The 21,223-nt window shown below is 45.3% G+C and overlaps 1 protein-coding gene across 1 annotated transcript in view; it reads left to right on the forward strand.

Moving 5' to 3' along the window:
• The first annotated feature begins 205 nt into the window (after window positions 1-205).
• The window catches only part of nAChRbeta1 (nicotinic acetylcholine receptor beta1), a 33,170-nt gene continuing 12,152 nt past the window's right edge, over window positions 206-21,223 (forward strand). Inside the window, exons 1-4 of the mRNA XM_084599569.1 lie at window positions 206-429; window positions 13,399-13,535; window positions 15,722-15,766; window positions 15,832-15,941. Coding sequence (XP_084455695.1) covers window positions 279-429; window positions 13,399-13,535; window positions 15,722-15,766; window positions 15,832-15,941 — 443 coding nt within the window. The 5' untranslated portion in view covers window positions 206-278. The remainder of the gene's footprint in view (window positions 430-13,398; window positions 13,536-15,721; window positions 15,767-15,831; window positions 15,942-21,223) is intronic.

Below are 21,223 nucleotides of genomic sequence, written 5' to 3' on the forward strand. Positions count from 1 at the left end.
GTCCCGCCGAGGGAGGAAGGCCGGGTGCAAGGGCGTCTCTAGCACGTGAGGGTCGCGCGAGCCGCGCTTCTCTGGGGACGGTGGAAGCGCCCCCATCCGCAGACGGCGATCACAATGAGCGGCGCTGCGGGCGAAAACCCCCGGGTCGATGGCGGAGGCTGCGCGCGCGCAGCGTGTTCACCGGCGGCGGCGCAGACCGGGTGCAAGGCGGCGCCAGCGGAGGAGCAGGGAGAAGCGAGCTCGGCCGATGCCGGTGAGGGCCGCCATGGGGCCCCGCGATGGGCGCAGCCGGGCGCTGGGCGGCGGCACCGCGCCGTGCGCCGCCGCCTGCTAACCGCCGCCATGTCGACCGGGCCGTCCGCCGCCTTCCCCGGCCAGCCATGACGGCCGCCTGCACCATCCTGCTCTTGGCCCTGCGGCTTGCGCCAGGTGAGGCCAGGCTTAGCCGCTAGGCCTAAGGACCGCGCCATTGGCGCGCCGCGGGGCCGACGACCCACTGCCGCAGCGGATCGCACACGTGGGTCCTGGCCGCGGGCCCCGCAGGGGGCTCGGGGGCTGCCATGGGGACGCCCGGGTGGCTGCCGCCGGCTCCCCGCCGCCGCACAGTCGGAGGGGGGACGTGCGCGCGAGAGCCCTTGCCGCCTGCCTCCACGGGGTCGGCGGGCGCCGAGCTTCCGCTCACACTTGGCTACCCGGATCAGTCGCCTTAGCGAAGGGCTTATTCGGTAGATGAAGCCGCTTCCCGCGAACAGCGACCAACAACCTGAGAAACAATAACCAGCTCACACATCGCGGGATACCCACAGTCCGTACGAAGAGGGCGCCCGCCGAGTCCTAGTGCCCGGCAGGGCAGAGAGGGTGTCCCCACCATGGCCACCGCGACTGAGACGGGTGCAAGTAGTACGTGGCTGTTGTGGTGCACCGGTCGATCACAAAGGCGGGAAAAGCGGCTACTTTCGGATACGACGAGCAGCGCGAAGCCTCGCCAGCTTCATGTGCTTGCGCCGAGTTATCGTCGTCAAACGCGTTTCATACCGTCGCGCGGCCATCGACATGCACACGAAACACGGAATGTACCACCACGTGCTCGTTCACATGCGAATCAAGCGTTTGACGCCCACGTGTCCTCAGAACCACCCGTGTTACGAGACACTGTGCCACGTGAGAGTGGCTGAAGGAAGCACGTCTCAAGTGGCAGCCCACACACGCTCCCGCTGTCTTTAAGGATTACATTGCCCACAACCTTAAATCTCCGATATTTCGGATTTCAGAGTCCCAATAATTATTGGAGTTGAGGTAATGAATTCAAATATTAGATACTTTTTGTTTTTGCAAGAAGTAGATTTGGTGTTTGAAGTTGATTATGTCTACTATGGATGTTGCGCGAGCATCAGATTCTAAGACTGGGGCTCAGTAAGTTTGCCGATATCGCATGAAAATGAACCTTATAGAAAATCTGCAGCGTTTCACTTGCATGTAACTGCAATTAGATTCTGCTGTTAGCAAAGTTATCACTGATGTGCATTTATGTGCTCTTAATGATTGCGTAGTACTAACGTGATCGCTATTCTACCGCCAATGTAACAGCCTCCTTTTTGCTTTCAGGCTGGCGGTAGACCAAGAAAAGAATTTAGAGCAGATATTACATCTAGAGCACAAAGGTTCCATGAAATGATTGACAGAGTACATCATCTCCAACCCTGCAGTGACAGAATTAGTGCCGAGTCAATGAGCCAGCTTTTCGCGAGGCGAGCTAGTCTTTCCGGGCGCGGCCGTCTCTCCCGCGCCTCTCCCTTCAGCGTCCGCAGGGCCGCGTGTGTCTGATCGATGCTCTCCTTTCACGTTCGAGAGCGGGCACCCTAAGCACGTCTGAGAGTTTCGGTTCGCGAACGGAGCCCGCGTTTTCGCCTCTGCAGCGGTCGATGTCGAGCTCTTGGTGCCTGCCTCTCCCCTGGTGCCATTTACCGGCATCTGAAATGAACTGAGGAGGACAGCGAGATGACCTGTAAAATGTAAGAGAAAGGCAGTGAGGTCAATCACAGAAGCAAAAATTGTAGGCAATATGACAATAAATAGCGCATAATTACTGCGCTGAAGGTTCAAACTTCCGCTGTGAAAGCTAATTTTCGAGCTGATCTCATTTATTGATCATTTTGTATTATGACAAGAAGCATACATATCTAGAATAGTTTGGAACTGCTGGAAATGTTTGTGTGTTGCAGATTCGTAGGATTTCTTCGTGTTCGCAGTTTTATGTGATACGTTGGTTAAGGCATTTATGTATATGAGCGTCTGAGGTGAGAAGTGAACCAAGTAAGGGGTTATGCCCATAACCATACATCTAAAGGCCGCTCGCACAGAGCTGCATCGGTGGCAGTATGAAAACAACCCTTTACTGTACATATTTAATGGGAATAATATGGCGATTTGGAGCCGTCATTTCCTATTAAGAGGCTGGTTTCCACGTGAAATTTATTATTCGCTTTGTGTGTTGAGCCCTAGGTTTTCCTGGTTTCAGGGAACTGTGGGAGCGTGTAGAGCTTAGCGAAGATAACACAAGGTGAAAGTGTGTAGAAAAGTCTGGGTGAAAGAAATATCAAACAATCGCTTGGCCAAGAAAGCTGCCGTGTAATAAATAATAGGAAAGAGCTGTCTCGCAGTAGACGCTGAAAAAGTTTGGGGGGTTGGTTGAACGATAAGAGAGTGCGTTATGAGCAAAAACCGGATATATGTACAGCGAAATATCGAAGGCATACACAAAGATGTGCCGATTAAAGGTATTGTTCGATTTATCAAACCGTTCTGACGTAATTTTAGTTCGTGTTTGAGCGGATCATATAGACTGTCTAGTCACTATAGCTCACAGGCATGAAACCTAGGCGCTAGACAAGCTGGTTGAATAGAGTAGCGTTATTATCATATTTGCAAAATCGCTAGATATACAAAAATCTAAAACCGCGATCTCTGTGCACGCAGTTCACGGGGCTTTTTTCGAGCCTTTATGAGCCGGAACCGACTCATTTTACAGTTACACGCTGAGCTTAAGTGAGAGCAGCATTGCACGAACGTTGTATGTATCCTGCTCTCAAAGATAGGAGGGAAACGCACAAAACGTTCGAACATGTTCGAGCCCGATATCCTGTCAAAAAGATGAGATGACGCCTATGGCACCTTTTGCTAACTGTACATGCAGTTGTAATAACCAACGCGACGATAACTGATGCGAACAGCCTGACAGCCTGGACAAAGAAAGTGCGGACAGACTTATAAGTCTTCTTTTGTGGTCAAAGGCTAGAGCCTCGGTCTCTGTCTGCTGTACGACTTTTGGAGCATCCTTACCCACGGAGCTCCCAGGCGCCTTTTAAAAAAGTCGAAAATATTGCAGTGACGGATATTGTGCACTGCAGCTCCTTCTGTGGATCGCAGCCATATCACAATGTACTAAAGTTTCGTGTATTCGCCCTCTCCTGTTCTGCACTTGTTTAGAGAGCTTATTTAGAGTGCTGTGGGGATGGTTCACAAAAGTAAAAAAAAAATAATAATAAGGCATTGACACATAACTAGATAGGAGACTCGGACCAACTATAGTGCTTTTGCTGAAAAATGGATAGGACAGAAACGAGGTGGGGAAACGAGAAAAGAAAGAAACAAAGTAGTCAGGATTCTTTCAGAGAGGCATTAAATAGTATAAATAATTAAAATACATTAAGGCTGTGTTAAACCATATTTAACTATTTTGGCTTCAGAGAGCAGATCCCGTTAACCCTTCCCATTGCTGTGGTTTAGGTTAAAGAGGGTTCGACCACGCATACATTGTAATTGTTTGCCCCTTTCCGGGCAGGATTACACATTCTTTCCGCTGCTATATATTGCGCTCTTGCAAGAAGCGTATAGTAAAACTAAGGACCATCTGCTGCTCGGTGTAAGCCCCGGGTTTCTTAAATAATCCGCTTTAACAGAAAAGCTTAAGAACTCAGCTCGTAAACATTTGCCCCTCTGGTGTGGGAGCAAACTTCTTTCAAAAGTCACTATCATCGACGAGCAACGAAGCAGGTATCCGGCTTGCTAAACCTCGTGCGGGCGCAGTAACAAAGTGGCTGGACTGAGTTGCCCGGTTTGAGGGCATTGAGCAAACACGCAGGGAAGTAATATTCGTGAGCTGTCCTCGTGAGTGAGCCCACGTGTTCAGTGAAGAAAAAAAAAGAAGTCGTAAGCACGGACACATATCAAACTTTGATCGTCCTCCACCCGTTCACTGTTCAAGGAAAGAAGGATTTAGGTGTAACACAGCACAAATCACTTGCAACCAGCTCATATTTAAGGTTTTTTTTTTCTTTTTTTGGTATAGCGGAAAATGCTAAGTCATGCAGGAAACAAGCAGCCAGATGTTACACAGTCACTTCCCACTTTAATCAGGTGAAGCTTAGGTGAGAGGGGAGCGAGGAGCATGCTCGGTGGTCAGACAGGACGTTTTCATGGCCATTGTGTTCCGGGGGACTTCGCCATCAAGCGGTACCGACAGTCTTGCCTACGCTTACGCCATGCCGACAATATCGAGCGACCAACGGTCTACGAAGTGAACTAGCTCCATTGTTTTTGAATTGAATGAACTTGCTTCATCATTTCTGACGTATTTAATATTACTTGGCACTGAGTGCGCAACCAGCGCTGCTCCAGAACATGGCTGTGGAAGTGGAACATACTGAATGCAGATGGACCGGTAGAACAAATTAAGCGCTTGCCGGTATATGCCCCTAAGGCAATAAAAGCAGATCGAAAGCCTTCTGCGCGCAACGTCGTAAGAAAAAGTGCAGTGCTTTCTGTCTCCATGATCATCGAAGACATAGATTTTCTTCTATTTACTTTTACGTACCCCCCTCCCTTCTGCATTTAAAATCGCTGCAGCTCACCTGTACTGTCCGGGGTTTTAGAAAGTATGTCTTTGGCGTTAAAGGACTATTGCATATGGTCGAGGTACTTGGCCCAAAAGGTAGCTACGTTGTGGCCACACACATGATGAGTTTCTGCGACATAAGAATATTTGTTCACTGACCATGTAACTCGGTTAGGCAAGAAGCCGAGACGCTGGGTGGACGCGCTCTACAAGGTACCCACTCCACATAATCCAATGCCACGGCTTAGACTCACCCAGAAGCTGTATGAACATGCTTCTAAAATCACAACACTAGTTGTGACTTCTAGATCGCTTAGTATCTTGCCTGAGTGCATGAAGTTAGCGATGTCAGTCACTAAGATGTGCCTAATATTTAAGGCTGGAAGGAGGGCGCTAAAATGAGGCAGCAAATTAAGCCTTTACATCCTAACTCGCATTCAGTGCGTTAATATTATTCAGAAATGAAGGGCCTTTTCCTATGGTCTGCAGAGGCGGACACATGAGAGTCGTTATGCTGAAGGCGCTGCTATATTTTGTCTGCTGACTTCGTTGCTCAATGTCCTTGGAGTTGCCAGTTAGACTGCTTCCAAGGCTGTCGCAATGTCTGAGCTGAGTGTACGAAGATGACACGTATGGAGAAGGAAAGATAGGCGGCCATAGGCCTTTTCTTTTTTTTTTCTTTTTTTTTTTTTTTTTTTTTTTTTGCACAAGGGCCGGAGGCCAATCATCCAGCCTCAACAGATACGGCGAAGGATCTTGACTAAAGGTCCAGGGGCATGTGTTTGGCGGCCACTTACAAGAATAGCCAATAGTGCAAGCCATATGTAGTTTACTTTTCAACACCTTCTTTCTTTCAGACACTGTTTAGAAAACAGTCTGTTTTGCCACTAGCTGGAAGTGTCGCGCTGATACAGAGCACAGCGTAGACCACTGACGTTGGAAGAATAAGCGGGTGCCGTTGATCACCCAGAAAAGTAGTGGTTGAACACATTCTTCGTTGAACAAGCTGTGGCAGCACGTAGGTTACGCTACCTCGAAAATAGTAATTAGTTTTTCTCTTGGCGCACAGAGCTAATTTTTATAATAAGGCAGTTAAAGCTCAGCTATTTTGGTCATCTGATGAGAAGAGAGGAGTCGCTGGAGAAAGATTTGATGTTGGGAAAGGTTGAGGGTCACCGGAGAAGAGGTAGGCAGCGAACGCGATGGTTAGATGGCATCCTCGAGGCACTGCAGATGAAGTTATGTGATGTTAGGAAGATAGTGAGAGACCGGAAAGCGTGGCGTGACATGGTCCATAGGGTCACGAAGAGTCGGACACGACTGAACGCCTGAACTGAACTGAACTGGTCATTAGCATCTACACAAGCGCAGCCATACGGCAACAAGCAAGAGTTACACAGATTTCACAGTAACTTAGCAGTTGAAGAAAAGTTCATTCTGAACTCGAGACCGCCATCCAGCAGGGGCAGTCGCTCTACCAACTGCGCTAACCAAGGGGGCTAGTTGATGTATGGCGAGATTGAATAGATCAACAACTCGAAGTCGGAATGGTATTGGCCCAATGTTTAAAGGAATGCCCCAAGGTGGAGCAAATTTGCAACAAGGATTAATGCACTCACATCCAACCATATGGCTAAAACCGCTTTCACAAAAAAAAAAAAAAATATGTCCTGGTCCTTGATTTGAGTCCCAGGCTAGCTAGCTCTCGCCCTATCATTTGTAAATATCCTAGCTCAGTTTGTTGAATAGGTGATAGTCCTCGATTTCGTTCGCCTGACCGAAACGGCTTTTACTTCTATATACAACTAAGTTTCTGTGAAAATTGCACAGCTTTTTGTTGTTTCTGGATGGCTGCTCATGGGTAGGCGCTAATGAATGATATCTCCCTTACTGCAAATCTGCTATAATTTGGGGGATGCACCTAAAAATTGGACCCAGAGGTCATTTTTATTGGTTACGGTAGGATGTCAACCTGTTCACTGCGGTACATGGAGTGTCTTAGTGGTTTAAAATACGCACCAAAATTTTCTAAGTTTTTACACGCACACTCTGTACATGCGACCTCGCACTTATTTCAGGCTGTCCTTGAAGCTATTGATTTGTGCTCTCCCCTCTTTCTTTCCTAAGCTGTTCTATATGAGTAGCCTCATTCCCTCGGCAATTGTGAAACTTCAGCCCGTAAAAGCGTTGCAATTTGAGCTTTGAGCCTTGTTTGGTCGTGACGGCTAGGTCTAGAAAAAGAGCGCAAAGCAGGACAATAAGGGCATTATCAGCATGGTCTCCTCAGTTAGCTTTTGACGCGCGTCTCTCTGCTGCCTCTTTTTTTCAACTAAAAGGAAGAAAAGAAGGTTAGCCGATTTGATGAAGTTTAGTACCATTTTTCCTGCATTACTCTCAATAGAGCTTTTTCAGTTAGCATAATTGATGCAGTTTTGCCCTCAGCAATACTTGGGGAGGGGAGATCTTTAGGCGGAAACACATAGGCTGCACATTAACAGGATGTGAGGACAAACTTCATTTTCGGTTGGTGTGTAAGGCAGGGAATCCGAGGTGTCTTCAGCCACGTTAGGTGGACGCTTTGGCATATGGCGACTCGTTTGATAGCTCAAACTTAGTCGTCTGGTTCCGAGCTGAAGATAGCGCATGTAGTGCAATGTTCCGATAGGGAACTTTGATTGATTTGTTTATTAATCATCTGAGGTGCCTATCGAAACATTATATTACAATGCGCTCTTTCCTGAAAGAAGCGCACAACCAAAGTGATATGCACAATTTCAGGCAAGGTGCTGGGTACAAGAAAACTAAATAAACTGAAACTGAAATGTAATCCTTACAACAGAATACAATACAGTGCAATACAAACAACCGTGAAATTATCAGACTCGGAGACAGAAATGGAATTCTCGGTAATATGTCGCAAACGCAGCAAGCACATTTAAATGCAAAAAAAAAACAGAATCAAGAAACATAAAATTAACCAAAGTGATCATAATCACAAAAACCAGTCAGTGTATTTTGGGCTAATGCATAAAGTGAACATATTCCGCAGACTCAAAAGTGAGACATGGAAGGAGGAGTAGGGGGAGCGGTATCTGCATTACACGGCATGCAGTTTAGACATGCTCTATTTACTATCACATGAAAATCATGCAGCGTTCTTTTCCTCCAGCTTCAGCTTACTTGGCACAATCTACATCTAATACTTCTGCTGGATTCAATTAATATTCTTCAGCAGCCCTTTATTTTCGCAGGCGTGTGTGTGTGTGTGTGTGTGTGTGTGTGTGTGTGTGTGTGTGTGTGTGTGTGTGTGTGTGTGTGTGTGTGTGTGTGTGTGTGTGTGTGTGTGTGTGTGTGTGTGTGTGTGTGTGTGTGAGCGTGTGCGTGTGCGTGCGTGCGTGCGTGCGTGCGTGTGTGTGGTACTGTTAACACGTCCTGTGCGCATTCACTTTGAGCACCAGCATCACTTTAAGTGTCGTCAGTTGAAGCTGTATCTTCTGTGGAGCCTCGAACTTGTTCATAAAAAAAAAAAGCAAATAAACTTGCACTTGTTCCTGGCATGCACCTAATGCTCAATAATAGACCTTCGCAAAGCACATCATTCGTCTCAAAGTCCTGAAGCACATATCCACCCACTGTTCTTCGACCGGCTTCTTCTAGCTCTCCCATTCTTGTTCTGTTTCGGTCGTGACATAACGTAAAATGTTAGAAGCTTCGTCAGATAAAGCACTCGATGGATGCGATTGAACTCTGAAGGTTTTAGTTGCACATCTCAAAAGGGCTGACTTGAGACAGGCTCACAAGGCATTGCTGACTTCATCAAATTGGTTGCACCAAGGCTCGAGGAGGAACGCAGAGGCCTGGTAGAACTTTCTCGCAACTTATGCTACTCATCTTCTCAACGCGCACTTGATGGCAAAAGTGCCCGATGAAGCCTGTCTTGGATGGAAAGGAACAGCGCTACTAAGACAGGACAGGATAGCAGACAAAACACATGCGCCGTATTTTGTCTGCTCTCCTGTCCCGTCTTAGTAGCGCTGTTTCTTTCCATTCGTGATCATGTACCAACCAGCCCGTATTCGCCCTCTCCTGTATTGGAGTTTGGACTATAGCTGGTTCATGGCTTTGTGAAAATCTATGGCAGTCCTCGAGTCTCCTTCAATCTGCAATACAGTCGCTGGAAGCATGGCAGCTTGGCCCTGTAGAAAGTAGCCAAAAATCTCTAAATAAAATTTTAGAACAACTTAATCAAATAGAGGCATTTTTTTCCAAGAAGAAGAATGACTTTAAAGCCAGAAGATAAAAGGTTTCCCAAGTTGTGAGCTGCAGTCCATTGACTGAAAGCTTTGGTTGTGGGCGATCGTATGATCTACAAACACACCTCTGGAAGCAGCTAGTTTTAACTCCTTGTCACCAGCACATTTTCCCCTGAAATCTGTTCAGGTATTAGAAGACGCAGTAGCTGACATATACCGCTTGTGCTCTTAGGTGCCCATGTGTTTTAAAATGTTAGTACGTCCCCTGTGGGCGAAGGAAAAATCTGCTTCAGATTTGTGCAGCGGACACCGCATGCCGAATTCGTTTTCTTAGGAACGGGAACTGCTTAGATAGTTCTCCATTGAATCTGCACTTCCATTTAGGTATTGTTCTTGGCGTGATGAAGCATTAAAATCAACAAACGAAAGCGTGCGGCGTGAACAGGGTGGGCAAATGTATACGGGAAAACGAGTTTTGGGCCTGGCCTTAATTTAGCCTCACTAGCTCGCCAACACAAGTTTCTCTGGTTATCTGATCTAGCTAGACTGAGAAAAAATTACACACGATAGGCGGAGCGAATGTGGCGAGTGTAGCTAAGATGGGACAAAATGGCGTCCCACGAGCATGGTGGCGGGACAACGGGGCCACACCGACAAAACGGTGACATGCCCCGCCTAAATTGGGACGGATGGTCACTGGGTAGGGGTAGTGGTACATTGAATGTACCACTACTAAAGCCGGAGTAGTGCATGAAGACGTTTTGCCAGGCTAGTTGGTGAAGCGTCTTGTGAACAACTGCGCATACATGGAGAAGCACACGTATGTAGGCCATCGTAAGAATAGCTTGCTAATTCTTATTTTCTACCGAGTGGACAATGGTCTCTCAACAGCTTTCTTGTGCGACATATCAGTGCATAGTGAAGCACAGATTAGAAAAGTTTGAAGTAAATTATGAAATTGAAACTACGATCTCATTTATGACAATAACGAAGCACGGTGAATAATTCAACTGCTGTTTACAAGCTTAGTATGCTAAATGCTTCCTTTATAAAACCGCAAAGAGATACAGTAAGTCACGCAGGCCTTTGATTAATATCGATCATTCCCAAATATGATACCAAAGAAAAACTATATTTTTTAAACGGTTCCTTCATGCTAGATCCTCCGACGAGTCAAGGAAGCTCTAATTATATCAAAATATAGTCACTTCTTTTCTTCAACAAAAATTAAAAAAAAAGGATTTCAGAAATAAACCGTCCAACAGCAAAACATCAAGCACAGATGACCCAATCTGGATAGAAATAAATCGATTTTTATACCGTACAATACAGGAACCGTAAGCTGGACATTTTATACATTGATAAACGTTCAAGAAAAAACATAGCAGAAGTTTTCAACAATTCTTTGGTGTTTTTAGCTGAGAATGTTCAAGCCCAATTTCTTGAACTAGTCAAATTACGGAGTCATTCAAGAACATTTGTGTCGGCATCATCGTCATCAGCCGAATTATACTCACTGCAGGGCGAAGGCCTTTCCTACATTACTCCCACAAACCCGGTCCTGTGCAAACTGCATCCACGTCTAACTTTCTGGCGCATGTCTGCAATAAACTCTATAAAAAATGAAAGTTGTTTACTCGCCTCTCAAAAAAGTACTACGCGCGATGTAAAATATTTTAAAATCATGCCAACTGAGTATTTTATTCAAACCATTTGAGTAGTTTTAGAATATATTTAACTGCTGCTTTCCGCAGGAAGTATATGTAAAAGACGTGTACTTTGCCACGGTTGCAGTTACTTGCACTGGACATGACCGAAAGAGTTCATAAATTATTGCCCCATGTCAATTCTTTTCAGTTTTGCCAAACATCTTTGAAAATTTAGAAAAAGAATTAGTAATTTTTTTGCAAGAAATTTAATTACTTACCCTCCATCAGCATGGCTTTATAAAAACTTGTCTTCAGACCTTTAGGTATAGTGCTGTAATTAGCAGCAGAAGCACCGGAATCACGCGACTGATACGAAATTCTTAACGGGTTCTAACGCGAACTCGACGCCTTTGCTTTTTTTTTTTGTTTTTTTTTTTTTTTTTGCATTTGAAACAGCAGTGCTCTAGATAATTATTTCTACCACGCCACCACCTACCGAAATAAAGCGAATTACACAAAACACTAAACCGAAAATTAACCTTAAATGTGGTTACGTGTTTCATCGCGCGGAAGTTCAAATTAATTTCGGCAGTGCGTGCCAAGCCATCGATCATATGTGATCGAGGGCCCAGTCTGCGGTTCCAATATAGTTAAGACAAGCTGGCTTGTTTTGTAAGGTTAGACAGATTCTTGCTCGCGCACTGAATTCTCGTCTCTGTTACACTTAAGTTGTAGACGTTTTTTTAACCAGTTATTTCGCACTATCAGCTTTATTGCACGAGCAGCCACTGCCAATTTTTCGTGTATTATTCGGTAACTTTGCGTCTTTGCGAGTCGGCCGGTTCGGTCGGCAATCTATAAGGCTGTCGCTGCACAGCACAAAACAGGATTGCATGGCGCCAACAAAGCATAGTTGCCGCAACAAGCGGCTAGGTATGTAGGTAGAATCGGGCACATTGTAGGTAGAATCGGGCACATCACCTCTTGCACATTGTAAGATGCGGGGGCCGCAAACGCGCAAATTACTCGGTGATGGCTGCGCGCACGAAATTGGCGGCCGGCTCGTTTATGTGCGCACCATGTTCCGCAACGCAACCTGAACCGTGGTCTGCTACGGACCTTCAGTCTCACGCGCTGCAGGAAAGTCATGGTGCTGAGCTTCTCGTTGCAGCCTGAGGGCACCAACAGCGCACTTTGCCCAATGAAGGGAGGCCTGACCATATGCGGCATACTTGAAGACATGTGGATATGATATAGGCTCCTTTACTTTCTCGGCGGATAATACTCCACTAGTGGAGTAATCAACTGCGCTGATGATAAAAGTAATTTCGTCCTTTGAACATGACAGTTCTCGCCTGCGACATTAAATGCCTTTAAAAGCGCGGTAATTTGGCCTAGTTGGTGAAACAAATTGAAGAACCGCGCTAAAACTTTTACGAGGGAGAAGCAGAACGAATGCATAACACACAGTGTGTTTGTTCTGTGTCTCTGCTTTGTTTGTCCCTCGTAAAAAGCTTAACGCCATTCTCCAAGACGATGCCGTTGTTTCGCGCGTTCACTCATTGTAATTTTAAAGCAAGCGAGAATACACATTTTACCTCGACAATCGTTCTGCTCGAAAATGGTAACGGTAAAATGAGCAATGTTTGGGTAAATTGGTTTCAGAGCCTACCGCTGGTCATCAGTGGGATCATCAGTGTAAAGGCTAAAATTGCAATAAATACTCGTCAGAAAGAAGAGCTCAAGTCTTTATTCTATCAGAAACACATTTCATATCTCGTGCACGAGCCACTTCGTGTAACATCGGCTGCAGAGTGGACGGGCTATTCCACGCATCTCTGCCGCATTGCATGCTGCAGTACTAGCGATAGGGCGTGGTAAAAACGCCATTAACAGCAAAAGTGGCATCATGTATTTTGTCCTGGTTCTCGTCTTAAAGTTGGTTTTAATGCCGGCAGCGCGAAGTCATACTACAGAGTGTATGAACGAGGCGGTTCTTTGGAACCTATAGGTACCACAGGAAGATCTTTTGCAGCAGACTACGTGCTCCACTGTACGTAGCTGCATAGTGTTTTATGACAGCACGGATACGAGCGCACGTGCATTGGGCCGACATGAGCACTCCCTATAGATTGTGAGTGGACTTTTTTTTTCTAACGGTAGGATATGTTAATGGATCTTAACGGAGCGAAGCTATTGGCGCGAGAAGGGCACTCTACTAAATGGAAAGATAGAAAGAAGGACGTGGGAAGTTATACAATGTAGTTTCCCCGGTTTGCTTTCACTTATTTATCTTTTCCCTCAAGGCGTGGTTTGGAGGACCACGCGGTGCGAGACATCACGTCTTCCCCGGTTTTTTCATTTCCACGTCCTCCTCCTTCATTTCCTCACGTGAATGCTGGTTGCGAAAAATGACTTCAATGTGTGTATTGTCCCTTCTTCTGTTCTGTTTGTGTTCTATTTGGAGGCTGAATGAAATCGAAGAGTATCGGCCTGCGTGCGTGAGCGGCGTGGTGGCAGGGCTACAATTTGTATCGGTGTGTGCAGAAAAAAAGGCGGACCACGTGAACTTTGCTTAAGTGTACTTACGCGTCTCTTTCAGTTTTGGCATCTGAAGACGAGGAGCGGCTGGTGCGAGATCTTTTTCGGGACTACAACAAGCTGATCCGGCCCGTGGAAATAATGAACATGACGGTGGAAGTGCAGTTTGGCTTGTCCTTCATCCAGCTCATCAACGTGGTACGTGTAACGTTCCTCAATGTAATCAGCTCCTTCAGGCGCAGAACACCAACTCATAGGAAGCTTCCGAGCTGTGGTGTGGCGTGATAATGTCACAGACAGGTCATCGAACACTTCTCCCGTCCTGTGCGGGGCTGATGTATCTTCCTCGAACTAGTTGTGTAACAATAGATGAAGTGCTCTGAGCAATGCCGAAGAATGCGAACTAAAGTTTTCCCCATCCAATATGAACTCTTTAAATAAGGATTATCTGTATTGTGAGAAAATGATATCTAGATGTTATGCTACCAAATCGCAAAGTAACGCATGCTGTATATCAATCGCTGATTAATTTTCTTCCTGAAAAGATGTAATTAGAGAATACTCTTCTAAGGTATTTTTCTCTCGGTAATAAAGGGGCTACAGCCAAAGGAAAACTCTTATCTACTCTTAGTAGTGAGCGTACTGTACTGTTTAAATGAAAGAAAACAGCTACGCAAGCATCTTAACTACCCAAGAGTAAAAAACAAAAACAAAAACAAAAACGACAACGTGGGCGTATACTTGAACGCCGTGTTAACGACGGAAATCCTGAACAGCCCCCAGGAGTGTACTGAAGTTGAAAAGCGGGAAGCAGATTTTCTTTCTTTTTTATTCTCTCGGTCCAGTGCCCCAGTGCGGTCGTACATATAAGGAAACTCGCGATCCAAAGACCGTCCGTGATGTGGCCCATGCTCCCTGCAACGAAAGTAAATATTAAGTGCCATACGGTGCATAAAGGGACGGAAAGTTCTGTAGTGCAGCGCACAAGCTTTTGCGGCGACAACAGAATAGCTGGAGTGGGCAGCAGACGATTTTAGTGTTCCCCAGCAGCTGGGCCGAACAGCGGGGCTGTGAAAGATTGCCGCTCTGAGAACGAGCCATTGCAGCCTTCTCGATGGCACTTAGCAATAAAGAGACCTGCCATCGTCTGTCCGTGGCCGCACAGCCACATGCGTTTTAGGGGGAGGATCAACTAATTTTATTCAGAAGAATGACACTTGAACAGAACCTGCATACGGGAAAGGGTCGTGGTAAAAGGGTTAGGGAAGGGCATGCCACATCCCGCCGAGAAGACCAGCTTGCAAGCGAAAAGAGTAAACGGCATAACTCGACCTCCATGACATCTAGGCCTGGTGTGCACAGGCCAAATCGACAGCTATCGCAGACACTGCTTTAGATTACTTGCACGTTTTACGATTAGTCCATAGTTATGTGATTTAGTCAGTATAAGAGATTTCCCACCACGCCGGGGTGGTGCAGTGGCTAGGGCGCTCAACTGCTGTGCCCAAGGATGCGGGATCGAATCCTGTTTTCTTCGGCCGCTTTTCAATGGAAGTGAAAAGCTAGGTGCCCGGGTGCAGTATAAAGTGAGTACACGTTAAAGAACCCCAGGTAGTCGAAATTTCCGGAGCCCTCCACCACGGTGTCCCTTATAGCCTCTGTCGCTTTGGGACATTAAACCCCATAAATCAAACTAAACCAAACCAAACCAATGATTTTCTGTCCGCGACGCCCGCCTTTCTATGCTTCATTGGCTTTTTGATACCTACGAGAAGTTACAACGCGTATGCAGGAACGATGCCACTGATAATGTCACGCGAATGAGTCGAGAGGACTAGCGTTTAAAGCCTTATAGCCACTTAGAGTTCTTAATTTTTTCCTCTCAGTTTGAAACAAGCCGCTTGTTGTGTTCAGGTCATCTATAGATATTGATGGTGCTTCCATTAATGAGAAGGTCGCTTTTTTTTCTATTACCTCCGTTTACAGTTGTGCATTTCTGGTTAGTTATTACTGAAATTAGAAGTCCCGGCTAAAGTAATTTTGTCGAAGTCTTGCCCCATTTTGGTCCTCTGTGATTTTAGTTGCTTTAATTTTTCGCAGAAGCGCATGTGCGAAGGGAGCAGCGATCGGCCTTAATGCATAAATGATCGTAGGTCGCTAAGAATGCTCGCCTTATGACTCGCCAGTGCACACTGCACTGTAGCTAATTTCAGATGTTCTCACACGACCCCTGAATAGTTTAGGTTGCGGCATTCCAGCATAAAAAAAGAAAACGTGCCACGTAAATGGGAGGTTTTATTTTTGATGCGCTTCTCATGAACAAATGTTCATTCTGAAGGTGTTAACACTTGTCTTCACCGCCTGGCGCTTTTTCTTATTTGCAGAACGAGAAGAATCAAATCATGACGTCCAACGTGTGGCTGCAGCTGGTAAGTGCGTCGGACTTTCTTTGGCTGGTCCGCGTTTGCTCAAGCTAGCCACCTCCCCGGCACAGGTCTGGACCGACTACCAGCTCAAGTGGGACGAGGCGGATTACGGCGGCATTTCGGTGCTGCGGCTGCCTCCGGACAAGGTCTGGAAGCCGGACATCGTGCTCTTCAACAAGTGAGCGAGCCCTGTTTCCCCTTCGGGCTCTTCCCGATGTAATGCTGAAAAATATTAATGTCAAAAAGAATATCCTTCTGCAAAGATACCGAAGGAGATAAATTTCCGGAAGATCAACAAATCCGATGGAGCTAAATGCACCAATTCTGTACGAGTGAACATGAATAGGGTGAAAGTCAGTTACCGAATGAAGTCCTCTTGACGAAATGCTAGTCAGCCGACTGCTGAGGGTTACCTCCCGCGCGTTGTTCAATTTTGGTCTGTCGAGAACACGTTCTCCGCTCTCTGTCCGCAACTAAATCATCAGGTGTGATCTACGAAGAACGCAAGTTTACCTGGATTTGACATTTAGCGAAGCCACCTATCCAAGGGAATGTGCTGGACATACCTTGCTCTCCGAGGAACTTGGATATACCGGGTATCATCGTTCACCTGCGCTCTGCGGCATGGCGCAAAACATCAAATTGCATAAAACCTTAGTACGAGATGTGAAAGGTTAGTCGATCTATTAGCATTTACTGAGTGCCTACTGCACGCTGTCGAAACGGAGAAAGAATGGGGCTGAACTAAGCCCACATAGAAAAAAAATTATGAAGTTTGCGCAAACCCCCAGTCTTAAAACTGTCGCCTAGATCGTTGCACCGATTCTCACTAAAGCATCCTCACTGCGAAAAATATTCGCCGTAGAGTACAGTACTCGAAGACAGGGGGGATACCACGCAGCCCGCACGTTCTTGTATTTGGGCGTCGTATATGAACGGGAACAAAAGAAAAAAAAAAGCGCGCACCGCGCCTCTCGCGTTTTAGGTGAAGTTGCAGTCCTTCATTTGTTACATGGATCACCTCGTAATTTACTGCGTCGACCGGGTGCTCTGGTTGCAGCTTATGGCGTCACTTCGCTGCAGCTCGCCTAGCGTGCAGAGATGTCGCGCGTTTAGTGCAGTGGCTTTGCCGAATACGAGCTTGACGCACCTATCGCTATCGCTACAGAATTCGTCTTTGCTGCCGTACCACCAGCGACACATTCAAGCCAAACAGAAGACCTTTTGCTGTACAGAACGTTTTCGTAAGTGAAAACTACAATTATACCGGGTGTCTTCATTACCTGCTGTTAACACTTATAACGGCGATTCATACCGCCCCAAAGTTTGGTATGGCACTGGAGCTGTATTACCATTTTTGCTCAAAAATTAGTTTTCACACACAAAAAAAGATAAGTTTTTATATCAGAAAAAATATATAGAGGAGCTTCGAATCTCATGCAACTAAAAAGAGGCTCTTAGCGAGTGAATTAGGCTAATGACGAAAAGCTATAAGCAGGAAAAGAAGAACTGGTAAAAAATATCATTAAACAAAAGGCTCAACACGGAAAATGATATGAACAGATGATATCGTGGAAGCGAAATTTGTAATACTTATGACCGGTCATCATAACTGGTTTTGGTTTATGTTTCTTCAGTGACCACGCAATGCGATAGAAAGCGAGTCTCTGCTGTCTCGTTATCGGCGGAAATGCAACATAAATATTTCGTCTTTCGGCGCGAAAAAACAACGAAACGGGATTTTTGCAGGATATCAATCAGCATAATAATCATGCACATTGAACTTTCATTCTTTCAGGCACTTTGTTACGTCTAGTTCGCTTTGGTATGTGACACGATAAATGAATTGGCATAGGATACCATAATTGACTTGGATAATTTTCTGGATAGCTGTTGGTGAAAGCGCAGAATAATCTTAGGCCTTTTGAACAGGCAAGTAATTTTGCGTTTTGATTGTGGCTGAAGGCGATCTTGCCTTGTATTCTTTGCCTGCAATGCCCAGCCTATTTTGTGCCTGCTTTGTTTAAAACTATATTTAAACATGTAGTTGAGTATGCGGACTTCAACTCCTTCTGTTGACAACTTCTAATCGTTGTTGCTTGCGCGCCGCCGCCATAAAAATGCACTGGGAGCCAGCGCTCCAAGCTGGCTCATGTTTGACGAAACTTGGACGGGAACATAGAAGAAGGTACAGGGGGCCCTTTGCGGCGCCGCTATGCATAGCAGTAGCAACCCTTTCAGGCGATGTGTCCACATATGTGGACGTGACGTGCCTCCATGTTCACAGTGTTCGTGATGAAAAAAATTACATTATTGAGAGCGCAATAAATTGTAATGAAATATGAAAATTTATTGTAAAAACATTTCAAACCAGTCATGCGAAATGAACGAAAAAAAAAAAAGAAACTATTTTAAAAAACGAGTGCCTCCACATTTTATCGTATTTCTGGTTTGGCTACCTGACAACCGTCGAAGCGCGATCTTGTGTTCTGCGCATGCGTGACGATGCAGTGCATCTACTTTCGGTAAACTTGCCCTCTGGCTCGTCTGTAAGCATTTTAGCAGAACGTCACCTAAAAATATAACGGACATTCCGATGGGCATGATAAGTTACATTAGTGCTGTGTAAATTGCTGTTTTATGGTGTCGAATATATATATAAAAAAAAAAAACGAGTGCCAAATTGTTTTAGAATTTCTGGCTTAAGCGGCAGTTGTAGCTCGAAAGTGTTACTGAATGCAACGTAAAAGGGAACACATCCCCAGAGGTAAAGGAGATTTAGCGGCCTTTTATCATGGTTAAATAAGGAAAAGTAGGACTAAAAATCGGATTCTAACCGCTCTCTGGCGCGTGAAAAAGCGTAGTCAAACTAATTGCACCACAGCAACTACAAACACCGGGACGTTAATAATGCTTCTCTCCGTTTCCGCAGATATTCTCATATTTTCACTCATGCGCACGACAAAATATCGCGTGCCGCCGGACGTCTAGTGTTTAGCTCCAGTGAGTCTCTTTTTGCAAATCTGAACACTTAAGAATGCATAAAATTGCTGGTTTGTTTACATAACCACTATTTCGAAATAATGAGTCAAACGAAAACTAAGACTTTAATAGCTGTGTCGAAACGCGATGTGAAGATATTATAATCCGACATAAATGGTGTAGAGATTAATGGAAGAAGATGGGAAGTTTTTATCTGCAATTTCAGCCCGATCCTTCCGAAACTGAAATTCTGAAAGTATAACTCCCGTTGTGTAATAATTGTCTAGCATTAGTTACTGACTCAGGGGATAACTGGATACAAAGGAAGAGTTGCGTAACTGTAAGCACGACTCATAATGAGGGGCTGTAACAATAAGGAAAGATGACGTCACAGGCAGGCGCCTATTTTTTTTTCTAGGAGGTAACGACATATTTTACAGCATATGCCATCGTTGCGACGCAGAAGTTAATAGGCACCTTCCTTTGTATCTCCTAACTAAAAGCTCACTGTTATTATTCTCTCACAACAAAACGTCCCGGTTTGGCTTGAAGGTTCCTATCTCAAGTCCGGATAGCGCTCTCCATCACGCGAGCAATTAGAAAGAAACGTTGGAAGCGTTATTAGAGACTTCTAGTTTACCGCTACTGCTTACTGCGGCTATAGGGCTCTAAAATATTGGTCAATGTGACGACCGGCGCCGGAGAGCTGGCCGCTTTTGCGATGACAGGAACCGACTTCGGGAGAGGGCGCGACGTTCAACTGGGGTGCCACGTTCGCCGCTCGGCGCGTAGCGGCCTACTTTCACACGCTACGCCATTGGTGCGATATTTAATAAAGAGGCTACTTATTCCAAGTGCTTAAACTGATCCCTTTCATTTCTTTACGTTAATCTGGAGAAGCCGTGCACACTTGGGTAGTCCTACGGAGCCGCGCGCGATGTTTGAATCGCTATTTGAAACTCTTTCAACATTTCTTCTTTTTGCGGACAGCCATAAATCGTCCAGATGAGCAATTTGTACTTAATGTTTCCAACGAAGTGTGGTGTTTTGCATTCGTTCTTAACACCGCCTTACATTTCACAGCTTGTGATTATTAATAAATATAAATCGCCAGTAATCTGTAATGTATCTCTTTAATCGTTGTCCTTTATGTGCTCTAATCACCACTTACAGAAATGACAAATACAGTGTGCGAGCAAAACACATTTAGTTATTACCGTACTAATTTAAAGCACTACGGTATTTACCGGCAAAAAAAAAAAAAGAAAAAGAAAACGTATACGCGACTCAAGCATTTATTCTTTGTTCGTGATTAACAAATACATAAATACACCCAACATGGGTTAAAACCACACGATTTGGGCTGCGTGATCTATTACAAACCAGGCATTTGCAGCAACATCCATTCTCGGAAACCACTTAGGCACTTCGTCTTGTGTCTTGAGAACTTCAATAACACTGGCAACGGCTTCGCGGAAATACTGCCGGAAATATTTTCCTCGCATCAACGTCTGCATGCCTAAAAGCCATTCTGGATCGCCAGATACTGTGCAGGCCAATCATGATCACGTCCAGCGGTAGCCCACCACCATCTTTAATTGGTAAAAATCGAATTCCGAATGCATCCACGGGTAGGCCTTTTTTAATTGTTCGTTGTGGAATGTCCCAGAAGAAAAAAGGCTTCCCAACAGTTCAAGAAAACATGTTTGATAGTTTCCGGTTTGCGGTAGTCGGGCTACTTGCCGACTACTCTTTGCAGAACTAATCAGGTTATAATTGTTAACAAGGTTGATATTACACTTGGAATACTTCCAAGGGAATTTAATTATTTTCCCTTTGGGAAATCTTGTTGTGGTTCGCTTACTTCGCACTTCGCAAAGAGCGAAGCCGCAAAAATACATAACATTTCATTACTTCAAGTGTGAGCTTTCTGGTGCTTCAAGAAGGTAAAATATTTGAACCTCCACATTTTACAGGAAGGTTGCAAAATCTGAAGTGCAAAGGCGTCCAAAAGGACCGTACACCCGAGATAAATTTTCGGGTAAAATACGAGCTAGCTTCGAACCTATGGCGCAGTTTTTGTTCGTGGCGAGAAACCGTGCCGGCCTCACAACCTCTCTTTCGCAGAAGGATGATTTAGCGGAAGCGAATTAGGCGTACACTATAGCCTCTGCGTCCTCTATTTTCCGTCGTTCTTTCTTTTTCAAAGCTTTTTTTTTTTTTTTTTTTCATTTTGCATGTGCACCAAAACAGGACTAGAGCGTTCTTCTGGGGGCAATGACTTGCATATTGCCGGTTGCTTGAAGAAAAACTACCTAGAATGAAAACATGTTTTGGAACAATTAAGTCATTGTTAACTATAATGCATTGAAATTAAATGTCTTAAGTATAGCACGCAACTTGGGTATTTAAAGCTACCCGTTACAACAATGTTCAGCTTATGGAAAGAAAAGAAAATGGTCTGTTCTTAGATTAGTG

This window comes from Amblyomma maculatum, chromosome 3, assembly GCF_055883805.1.
Source record: "Amblyomma maculatum isolate TAMU_Amacu chromosome 3, ASM5588380v1, whole genome shotgun sequence".
NCBI lineage: Eukaryota > Metazoa > Arthropoda > Arachnida > Ixodida > Ixodidae > Amblyomma > Amblyomma maculatum.